The 12,004-nt window shown below is 45.5% G+C and overlaps 1 protein-coding gene across 2 annotated transcripts; it reads left to right on the top strand.

The window, feature by feature from the left end:
- The first annotated feature begins 457 nt into the window (after positions 1–457).
- Positions 458–11,748, top strand: si:ch211-195b13.1 (STKc_SGK domain-containing protein). 2 transcript variants are annotated; one of them, XM_047330249.1, is made up of 13 exons: positions 458–751; positions 6,657–6,732; positions 7,449–7,527; positions 7,640–7,680; positions 7,802–7,859; positions 8,011–8,094; positions 8,200–8,331; positions 8,420–8,532; positions 8,645–8,768; positions 8,884–8,979; positions 9,075–9,230; positions 9,324–9,413; positions 9,624–11,748. In XM_047330249.1, exons 1-13 carry the CDS (start codon positions 724–726, stop codon positions 9,786–9,788), a joined length of 1,242 nt encoding a protein of 413 aa, XP_047186205.1. In that variant the 5' UTR covers positions 458–723; the 3' UTR covers positions 9,789–11,748. The 2 variants fall into 2 exon arrangements, with proteins under 2 accessions (XP_047186205.1, XP_035476752.1); XM_035620859.2 differs by lacking the exon at positions 458–751 and adding an exon at positions 5,844–6,087.
- Positions 11,749–12,004: the final 256 nt, after the last annotated feature.

Genomic DNA, 12,004 nt, shown 5'->3' with positions numbered 1-12,004 from the left:
CTCCTGTACGCCAACCCCCGCAGAACTCTGTCTCCGTCGAATGGCACACTCATTGTATCTAGTGGCCCACAGCCCGAGGCAGACGGCAAAACAAAGCAATCAGGGCTGTCAGTGTGACTAACCAGGCCATTTTACCCCCAGAACGTCCTGAGAGACAGCAAATGAAGGAGGCAGAGGAGGCTGATGAGCAGCGAACATGTCACTTGTGCAGTTGCGGCCAATTAAAAGCCGATTTAAAAAACGTTCTCTGTATTCCTCAGGTGGTTCCCCTGTCATGGAGACTCGTTTCCCCATCCGGCGGGACTCCCACCCTTACGGGAGCAGTAACCAGATACCTGCTTTTGTTTTGCTCCGTGCTCGCCAGGTGGATGAAAGAACAGATGAGGGTGGGGGTGGTGGGGGAGGGGGTGCAGAGAGGAAGGTGCGTCACGGATCTTTGGTTTCGGCTGTTTGGTCTCAGAGCAGCCGAGGCGACAGGAGGAAGAAAAGGGCAGAGGGAAGTGCGGTGAGAAAAAAAGTTATTTGCCCGTGAATCAAAGAGTTTTTCTGCCCGGAGCTGCAGTGGAGGCGAAGGGAAGAGGAAGAGGGAGGCATATTCACACGAGGGCTGCATCGTCTCTCATGCACTCAATCACCTGAACGCTCTGCAGCCCTGACAGGCGTTCATTCATCGCACACTCTGTGCCCGGTAGCAAATACAAGCAAACCCACAGGAGAGAGGACATGAAGACCGGCAAGAAATCCTTCATAGGTAGGTGCTCCTTTAATTCACCGTCTGCGTTATGAGATGTGCAGGGATGAATGTGCAGCCGCTCATCAGCACAGCAGAGCACAGCAGGACGCACCTCGAGACACCCTGTCACCTAAACACTCTCCTTTCTTGTCTATTCCATCATGTGGCTATTGCATTGTATTGTATTTATGACTTTTTTACCAACGACACCATCCCCTCCTCCTTTTTGCATTCCCCCCGCTTCCAATGACGTCGTTGCCTTTACATAGCTTTTTGGCAACACAGGCAACTACAGGACTGGATTCATCTAGAACTCTCTCTCTCTCTCTCTCTCTCTCTCTCTACGTCTGTTCTCTTATTGTCTGGCTGATTTTGTAAAGTCCAGCCCAGAGCCTCTCGCCCTCCACCCTGCAGCTCCTCATCTCATTTGTCAGCTGAGAGGATAAAAGCTACTCCCAGGCCTCGAAAATGTGACCAGAACTGAGAGAAATGGGAGAATTCTCGTTCGTTAATGGGCCAGGGTTTCAAAGATACAGATGGAAAGGCTGAGAGCTGAGATGGAACAATTTGAGAAGCAAATGTTCCCTTTTCTAATAAAAAACCTGAACCCTAAAAGGAATAGTTCGACATATTGCGATATACAATTCCTTTCTTTCTTGCAGAGAGCTGGATGAGGACATTGATAGCCAGCCAGCCACTTTGAAGTCAGATTATATTACCTTTGGACAGAACCAGGTTGGCTTCTTCCCCTGATGTTTCCAGTATTTAGGCAAATCTAAGCCAACCAGCTGCTGGTTGTATTTCTCAAAAGGTATTGCTTTACCACTGCACCAAACCTTGATATCTACTTTGTATTATTGTTTATGGTTTAGGGTGTATGCCATGGACATGTGTACATATTTGGCCTCACAAAGCCAGCACATTGCATTCTGGAAAAGGCTCAGTGGGTATTTTGTGGGCAGACAATATTTACCCTGCCGGTGATCGGATCAGACTCCAACCAACTGACAGGTTATTAGAAACTGCACTTGAACGAAAAGGTACTGCTCACTGAGCTTTCATTTCCTGTTTTTTAAAAGGAAACACATGTTGGTTGTTCAAAACATTCATACCAAATCCTCTACAGAAAAATCATTTCCTGAGTAAATATGAAGATTCAATGTGCCATGAAGTCACACCGACATCTTTGAACACCGGGCTTTTAGTCGTTGTTGGTTCTGGAGATGCGAGGCCACGAGTTGGCGCCTGCTTCAAATTCGTAAAACAATGCCACTTGTTGTCGTCGAAGGTCAAAGTCACTTCACACAGTTAACCGGTTCGGTTTCAGATGCCAAAACTCGACTGATTTCCAGTGGATGTTTTCCACATGAATAGCTCAAATTGATAACTGACCTCATGAGGCTCACGCCGGATTTGCGAGACTGTCAAAAAAAACAACCACGGACCGGATCGAATGAATAACTTAGTGGTGGCTTAGCTTTGTTTAGGCTAGCCTGTGTGAGGAGTAAGGCTCACGACGTAGGCCACTGTTTACGTGCCTTTTTCAATAGCTTTCAGTGATACTCCGGAAACTTGCAGTACAGAGTCACACACAGCAAATAACCTCTAACTGGGTAAACGCCAGTACACTGACACTAATACCAGAGTATTAAAAAACTCATCCCATCATCACGATGGTAATTATAGCAGTAATAGCAGTGGCATTATCTTAATTATTAAGAGGATTTGCGGTTCTAAATAGGCAGGACCATCCCCACTTACTTGGCAGCAAATGAAGGTAAAATATTATAGAATCATTTGGCAGCAGTGTGCGTGTGTGAGCCATCACACAAGAGAGCAAACATTTTCCCCCTCTTTCCCATTTGATGAAGCAGGCACACGAGGAGCCATCTAATCCCCCGTGGAGAAGGGGAAAATAAATAAACACAATGAATAAGCCCCATCTCATCTCCTGCCTGAGAATTCAGGAGGGAAACATAGACGGTGCAATATGAACTCCGTGAGCCAAAATCCGCTCCATCCTCACCGGAGCCCGAGGCTGCACTGCGACGCTGTCGGCCCGGACCGCCGAACCTCCGGTCCGCGTCTCTGCAGGTTCTCTGCATATGAATAACGCGAAGTGCCATCGAGAGAACGACGCCGGCGGCGCGAGAGGAGCCGCAGGGAGTTCGGATTTGAGCAGAAGTGTGGTTGTGAAGCGAGAGCGGCGGGCCGATGACATTAGCGCGACTGTGTGTGTGGGTGTGAAAGACACAAGGCCACGATCGCTCCTCGGAGCTGATCAATAAGAGTCACGACGTAATTACAGAGCCGTCCTCCCAGCCTCACAGCTGCTCACCAAGGACCCGTTTGCCAGTGTGACTCATTTATCCACCTTCTGCTTTCCTCCCACTCACAACACTGGAGGTTAGCAGCAAGCAGGAAGTCGTCTAGTTGTTCGATTAGCCCCCATGTTGTGCCTCGCAGGTATTAACCCTTACACTCGAGTCGCGGACTCAAACGTCTTCTTGTCTCTCTGTTTCCGGCAACCTGGATTTTCTGAGGGATGGGTGGATATATTCTTTATCATGCAACAGACAGTTGACGATTAATTTGTCTACCAAAAACCAAACTGCTGCATGAAAATTCAGCAGGCCCACAGTGCAGGCACGCGTCATCGTAACTGGGCTCCGTCCATATCCATAACATTTGGGGCTCAGAGGGAGAGAGTCTATTGTCAGGTGCGAGTTAGAAAGTGTTTCACGGGATCAGCTGGCAGGTGATTCACACGACCACTTGTCAGCGAGCGGAAGTGATGCCTCGGCATCATCCGCACGATTGGGCAGCGTGATGGAAAGCAGGGCAGCTTTTGTGAGGGTGCTAAATAAAACTTGATTTATCTGTCACGTGACACATGACAGTTCTGGCACCGGAGAGTCATTTATAAAGAGACTGGGAGAAACTGAGAGATGGCATCTCTAATGCATTTGCAGTTCATTCGTAGTGAAATTGTCAATCTTTAGTTGTAGCCCAAACATGGCCGAGCATATTCTACTCCTAAAGTCGTAAAATGTCCAATTTCTGTCTCACTTTGTGATCTGTGCGTCACAAAAAGGGGAAACGCCACTCCGTGCAGCTGTCTGCTTCACTTTGCAGTGCACCTGACTTTTCCGTCACATGCTCGACTGTTTCCATCACAACAGAAACAAGACAAACCAAAGACAGAAGTGACAAGGGGCCAGTGCTGTTAAAGGGAACTGCCCTGCTGCCCATGTTTATCTTTGTGCACGTTACCAGAGATGATAGCGCGATACACTTGAATAATTCAGAGGAGGACTAAAGAAGCCTCACACAAAGCCTGAGAGGTGTCGGTGTCACGTAATCGATCTGCTGTGATTCTGTGTAAACAGAGCTGACGCTGAGCCCCGAGTGTTTGCTCGGGTAGCCTTCCAGGGTGTGACGTGATACGCCACGGGCCGGCTCGCCACACAGCTAGATTCTGTCAGGGCCCACGCCACCGATAAGGCACTTGACTTCCTCTTTCACCCGCGCCAGAAGTACCGGTTCTGTGGAGGCTCACTTCCCCGTAAATTTGGCATGAATGTCACATGTCAAAACCGTGGGACAAAGCCCAGGAGTTCCCCGCGGACGCATGAATGAATCTCTGAAGCAGATGTTCATGAGAAACGTGGAGGAGGAAGTGCTCAAACCCTTCACATAAGTAAAAGTAGGGGAACTGCTGCAATGAGTCCAATTATTGATCACTTCATCAACAGAAAATGAATCCACTCTTTTGATAATCATGTGATTCTTTTTAAGAAAAAATGCCAGATTTGATGGTTTGGTTTGTCATATATTGTAATGAACTGAATAAGTTTGAGTTCAAGACTGTTAAACAGACAAGACATGACGTTCAAAGACATTCATTTGAGACATGGGAAGTTCTAAAGGTCATTTTTCACTATTTTCTGACATTTTATAGACAAATCTGATAATAAGATAATTGACAGCTTATCGTTTTCACGAGAATGTCTTGTTGACAACGGCTGGGGCTTTGTCAAGCAGAAGTAAAATAAACTAAATGTGGAGGGGAAGAAAGTACTATGCGTTCCGCTGATAAAACGTGGAGGAGCAGAAAATGGACATACTCAACAACAAGATTACGCACAACACTTATGTGGTGACTTTGCACCACTGACGGCAGCGGTTACAGGAGAAATGTGTCATTCTCTTTGCGGGAAAAGAGACAATGAAACTGAAAAGCCACGAGGGCTCTTATGAGCCATCAAAAAACACTTTGAATGTACAGATGCCAGATAACCACGTCTGAAAGAAAAAAAACAATTGATATGTGGCTCACTCTCCTCCTCAGGCAGTGTGGCCGTCTGCAATGTGGCACAGTTATGTAACTTAGGGGGTTAGTGGACCACCGTCTCTTTGACAGCTGCTCTCATCACTCCCCTAAGCCTAGATGAGCACAATGTCATGTGCAATTTCTCTGAATTTATGTAATGCGGCCGTGCCACGTCAACCTTCATAACCCCGACCTCATCGTCCTTGGAAAACCAGTGTTTATCCAGAGCCAAGCACGTAGTGATTAGTGGAAACTGTATGGATTTGCGCGTGATGACCGTCTGTGCATTGTTGTTTGTATTTCCATGTATGTAGTCAGACATTGCAGCGGTTGCCGGAGGAGCTGAAGTCGTGACACGCACGTCTCCTCGTCCTTTCAAACTAAAACGAATGGCTCCAAAAACATTTTTGAAAGACTATCAGCTATAGTCTACAGTCCTTTCTTCCTCCTCTTCCATAATGACTGACTTTAATCCCTTTGTGTGCACCGGTGGTTACAGTCAGCTGGAGTTTTCCATTGACAGAGGCTGAGGAGGAGGAGGGAGTATGAAGGCAGGGGAGGGGGTCCTTCACACTCCCACCTCCTCCTCCTCCTCCTCCTCCTCTGCGGTTAGCACTCTTCGTCATCCCTCCTCCAGGCCAGAGTATGGTTGCGGCGGAATCCCGTGACGTCACGCCCCCAAGTGGTCGCCTTGGTAACAGCGGGTGATTAAAAAAGGGGGGGGGGGCTGTGGGGGTGTGGCCTTCCCCTGTACCACGTGTTCTTTATAAATAAACCGGCTGGTGCGCTCGTCGCTCAGCGGCAGTGCGGAGCAGGACGCGCTCGGGTCTTTGGCACCGTGCGTCAGAGAGAGGACACGACGCGCCGCACTCGGCGACAGGACAAGTGCACCGGAGCTACTTTAGTTTCCCTTCTCCGCTTTTAACACTGGATATTTGCCCATCGTCCGACATGGCTGTGACAGAAGCTGGATGCGATCTGACTTACTGCAAAATGAGGGGGATTGTAACCGTCCTGGCCGGTGAGCGACACATTATTACAATGCAGTCATAACTGAAGATGCGTCTTCACCAGTGAACTACCTGTTGACTGTTGTCTTGATGTGCGCCGCTTAGTATTCAAACCTGACTGCAGGGTGCTTGCTCTCGGTTCCACTTTGTGTTTAAGAATGTCCTATAAATCGCCTGAAATGATATGCCACTGACAAGAAACCTGCTAAGAAAAGTGATGCTTTGGCGTTTGTAATACGAATCTGGAGTGGAAGACGCTCTGCTACGCGCCACTGTTGGCATCTGAGTGATGAGTGACCCGAGCGGTTGCATAACCCGTAAGCCCGCAGCATTAGAGGTCTATCTATGCACAAGACGCAAATCTGCCCTAGAACAGGACATTTGGAACTCTCACACACGGGAGATTACAGCTCCATCACATACGTTTTATTCTCCGGAATCAATTGCATCGTGTGTGTGTGTGTGTGTGTGTGTGTGTGTGTGTGTGTGTGTTGAATGACGCTGCGTGATGTGTGATGCTTTTTCCTCACGACACTCATGGATGGAATGGTTCCCCCTCTCGTCTTCCCTCCATTTGCAGCTTTCATCAAGGAGAGAAAAATGGGGCTGAATGACTTCATCCAGAAGCTGGTGTCTACCCCGCACATCTGCCAACAGTAAGTATTTACAATCAACGCGATGTTCACTCACGTCAAAATGTTAGATTTGGTGGCATCAGTGACTTCCCCCCTGGCCCTCTGCGTCGTAGACTGATATCATTGTTAGCCCGTCCATGATCAGTGTGCCAATCCAATAAGCCACCTGAGTTTGGCAGGACATTCTGTGAAAACTATAATCTGGGTCCAAGAAGCCGGGGTAAGAATAGTGCTTTTATGACGAGCCCGTTAACAACCGCTCCACATGCCTAATCACCTCTCCAGCAAATCCCCCTCTGTCCCTGTGGATGAGGCTAAACCAGTAATTCAATTATTACATGATACATGACTCGGCCCTTCGCACCGTCCCAAACTCCCAGGCTCCCTGCCCCTCCTGGATCACAGGGTCTGAGTTCTGGAAAAAGAAAATACCTGAGCACAGCATCTGTTCCCTCCAGGTGCTCCAGGGGGAAAAGGCGGTCTGAGTTGGACCGCACAGTCCTGCAGAGCCCACTTAAACCCTCTTGTTGTGGGTCAGCAGCTTAATGAGCTTTTTCTCAGACAGGTTAGGTAGGAACACGCAGATGAGGCCTCCCTAAACTTGACCTGTCTGGAGGTTTCAGACGGTCATTCACAAACCAGCGGGCAGCGTTCATTCAGCTTTTCAGTCTCAAAAACTCCTGTCAACAAAACCATCCACTTCTGAAATTAAAATTGATTTCTTGTTTTTCTTTCAGTGTTGAAGTGAACAGTCTCCTGAAAATTGACGAGAATCAGAATGAAGAGGTCGACAATAATGAACTTGCTGAAAGTCCGGTGAGCACAAACTGTTTACTGACCGACCCTCTGGCTCATTTTCTGTCCAAAACTTTGCAGTGTATTTATAATCCCCCCCCCCCCACCCCGCATTTTTTTCCAAATCTTCCAGATGTTCCTACATTCACGAAGTTCACTGGCTGAGGAGACTCAGTAAGTAGACTCATAAAACCTCCTTACATATTGAAACCTCCTTACATATTGAAAACTTCATTTTTTTGAAGAATAATGCAGCAAAAATCTTAATTCCCTGTCTTTTCTGTCTCCACATTAGGATCAAACCCTGTGATTTTGACTACCTCAAAATCATCGGCAAAGGCAGCTTTGGAAGGGTGAGACTTCTTTGTTATGCTTGACCTAACTCTTATCTCAATCCATCACTGCTGTTAACACCATCCATCAGTCTATTAGCTATATACCGCTCAGCCTTTGAGGGCTGCTGGGCTTTTACCATCGCTGACGCAATTGTTTGTCCTGTTACAGGTTCTGCTGGCTCGACACAAAGAATCGACCAAATACTACGCCGTCAAAGTGCTGCAGAAGAAAATCATCATGAAGAAGAAAGAGGTAGGCCTTTTAAAAATCATCTCTAACCATGGTTATTTTTAAAGATAAGGATTAAATGTTATAAATGTACTCAATGGTATAATATCTTATGACCCCTCTTTTCAGCAAAAGCATATCATGGCTGAGCGCAGTGTGCTGATGAAGAACATCAAGCACCCCTTCCTGGTGGGACTGCACTACTCGTTCCAGACTACTGACAAACTGTACTTTGTGCTGGACTACGTCAATGGGGGAGAGGTAAGCCGCAGTGTCACAAAACTGAATCGGCTCAGAACATCACAATCAAGTGCACGTTGAAAGATGCTTTTTTATTTTCCCTCTCCAGCTGTTCTACCACCTCCAGAGAGAGAGGATCTTCCTTGAGCCCAGAGCCAGGTTTTACGCTGCTGAAATCGCGAGTGCACTTGGCTACCTCCACTCCCTGCACATCGTGTACAGGTAAGGAGCAATCCTGCAGCGCCCCCTAGTGGTCAACTGTGAATATAGGTTTGAGTAACACAGTAGCTTTGATGTATTTTGAAGAATCCTTTCTTCTTTATCGTCTGAACAGGGACCTGAAGCCTGAGAACATCCTGTTAGACTCACAGGGCCACATTGTCCTGACAGACTTTGGTCTCTGCAAAGAAGGCCTTGAGCCCAGTGGTACCACAACAACCTTCTGCGGGACACCTGAGGTACAAAACAAATATCTCGACCTGTCATTCATTCTCATTATCACAGAAATGCAGTTGAGGACAAATTGGAATTGCTGGACTTGCATTGACTGTTTTGTCGTTGCTCTCCTCGCAGTACTTGGCCCCAGAGGTTCTCCAGAAGCAGGCGTACGACCGCACCGTCGACTGGTGGTGCCTGGGATCTGTGCTCTACGAGATGCTCTATGGACTTGTAAGTGGAATCTGTGACTTTATGCCTGCAAGTGCGAATCGCTCGTTCTGTTTGTGTGGCAAATAAACTCGTCTGTCTCTGCTTTTGCTTCACAGCCGCCGTTCTACAGTCGCAACACAGCCGAGATGTACAACAACATCCTGCACAAGGCGCCGGTGCTCAAGCCAAACGTGTCGAACTCCGGCAGGGAACTGTTGGAGGGGCTCCTGCAGAAGGACCGCACCAAGAGGCTGGGAGTGAAGGATGATTTTGTAAGTGCCGACTCTTGACTACATGAACTGTAAGAGATCCACGAAGCTCGTTCGCTACCAGTCTGCTCATGTAGGATTTCTGTTTCCCTCCAGCTTGAGCTCAAGTACCACTCCTTCTTCTCGCCAATCAACTGGGATGACCTGATGGCCAAGAAGATCACGCCTCCATTTGTTCCCTCAGTGGTACGTTCAATTTATGCATCTTAAACGGTTGTTTTATCAGACTAAAAGTCTAAAACCCCGAAATGTTCAGTTTAGAGGATGGAACTAGTGATTTACTGCAAAAATATTATTTTACTGTTCTGTCGATCAACTAATCAATTCATTGACTAATTGTATTGTAATGGTAATCAACCAGTGTCTTGTCTAATCTTCCCTCCTGCGGTTTCACAGACTGGTCCCACAGACCTGCAACACTTTGACCCGGAGTTCACCCACCTGCCCGTGTCCTCGTCCCTGTGCACCGACTCCCTGACGGTGACCAGCAGCGTCAAGGAAGCAGCTGGAGCCTTCCCAGGTTTCTCCTACGCGCCTCCAGCAGAACACTTCTTCATGTAAACGCCAATATCTCTTGTCGATCTGTTCCAAGAGTGAACGGCAAACGGTGAACGACAAACGCTCTGGATTGAGAGCCCTTGTTTTTGGCAGAGGGACCACACCGCAGCAGACCGTCTGAGGGGGACACTGCAATTAAGTCCTGATAAATGGATTTAACTGACAACGAAAGGTGTTTCGACTTGAGGGATCTCGTGTGGTACTTGAGCGAACAGATGGGGACTCTCCCGTTTCAACACCACTGTTCCCACTCCTTTGCCTGAAATACCCCAAACCACAATATACTTGTGCCAAGGATGGATGCACTCTGGGGTAATAAAGCAATCTCTGATGGCTCTGGACCTCACAGCTACTGGGAAAGTGACATGAATAGAAGTGCCTGAGGTTCAAAAGGCAGTTGGGATGGCGCCGGCGGCAGCAGCTTTGGCCAAGAAGAGACCGTTTTCAATCATAATCCACACGACCATTTCATTTGTTTGGACTCTTGTTCGGACCAGGGCGATAAAGCCGTAAAAAAGGGTGATGCCTTCATTATACGTCTACATATGTTAAAGCTGTATTTAAGTTCACAATGTGTTGATATTTTCCCTGTGATTGCTCAATTGCACTTGAGGAACAAGGGTCAAGAAAAGTGAAGCGTTCTGCTTTAAGCATCAGCAACTTTGCATTAGACGGCTGCATATCTCTCTGTTTCATATCTTTACATAGATTAATGGCATTTCAATGTTGTACACAAAGCAATGATACTTGGACCAAACAGTTAACTTTGGATATGCTAAAACAATTTAACTTATTTTTGTTGACCCGTTTGTCCTCTATAAACTGAAGATCAAAGTTTTACTGTACTGTGTAGAAGAAGAAAAAGTTACATATATTTTATTACAAAACCAAAAGGTTTTCCTCATTTTAATAATCACTAACATTCACCGTGTACTTTTAATACAAGTCTTCATATATTATTCATTCCTTATAAATGTTTCTTAGTATATACATACTTAGTATATACATATATACATACATATATATATACATATATATATATATATATATATATATATATATACACACACACATATACATATATATATATATATATATATATATATATATATATATATATATATATATATGACTAGATTAAATGAAATTCTATTTCCTCTATGGCAGTTTTATTTTTTGTTTTACCCCAACTCATTTTCATTTGCAACTAGTGACTGTGTTAATCTATATCTGCTGTTTTTAAACTTTATGTCAGACATAATCTCATTGAGTGTTTAACCAGCAATAACAGGCCCACATCAATAATAACACATACACACTGCATATCAATGTTCTTTTGACGTTACTGATTAAGAGTGATTGCTGCTTTATTGCTAGCACTCGGGACAAAACTTTAGAGTCTAAATGATCTTGAACTTATGCATCATGTAGAGAAGAACTGTGAATGTCTTGTGCCTGTCCAAGGCGGCCTGATCCATGTTAACTGTATGCACATATCTCTTTACCCTCAACCTCTTGATCCCTTTTATTGAAAATAATCTGTATGAAAAAAAAAGTGCTTGGTTAACTCCAGTAACAGTGCTTAGCCACTGGCCTCCTCCTTAACATGGTTCTGGAAAGTGCAATAAAATTGTGTTAACTAAGTTATGATCTGACGTTCATTAAATTATCAAGAGTGGATCTTAATCCAAACAGACGAATGACTTTGTTTTGTCCCATCGAGTTTCATCAATTTAGGCTTCTGCATAAAGAAGATGCATTTTCAAGCCTGCTGAAGAAAAACTAAGGCAACACGGCTCAAAATAATTTTCTTCCATATTTGGAAGCGTTACTTTTCTGTTTTGTATTTTTTATGTATATTTATTTCCATGCCACTGCTACCGTGTAAAGACTTTACATGATCAACTGAAATATTGAACTGTAATCTGTGTCAGAAACGGCAAATAAAATCTCTAAATTCAAAGCAAGCGTGCTGTTTTTGTTTGCAATGCAAGAATGAAACTACATTTACCAAAAAATGTATTACAGTAAGACTGCAACTAAGGATTATTTTCCTTGTTACTGAATATTACAAATCAATCATAGTGTGTTTGGGCCAGAAAAATCCAGGAAAAAAATGCAAATTACCAAAGCCCAAGACAACATCTTCAAGATGTCTTGTTAGGTCAGATTAAAAGTACAAAATCCATTAAAACATAAGACAAAGAGAAGAGGAAACC

Source organism: Scophthalmus maximus, chromosome 22 (assembly GCF_022379125.1).
Source record: "Scophthalmus maximus strain ysfricsl-2021 chromosome 22, ASM2237912v1, whole genome shotgun sequence".
NCBI lineage: Eukaryota > Metazoa > Chordata > Actinopteri > Pleuronectiformes > Scophthalmidae > Scophthalmus > Scophthalmus maximus.
Note: the sequence above shows the minus strand (reverse complement) of the source record. Positions and strands in the feature narration are given on the sequence as shown.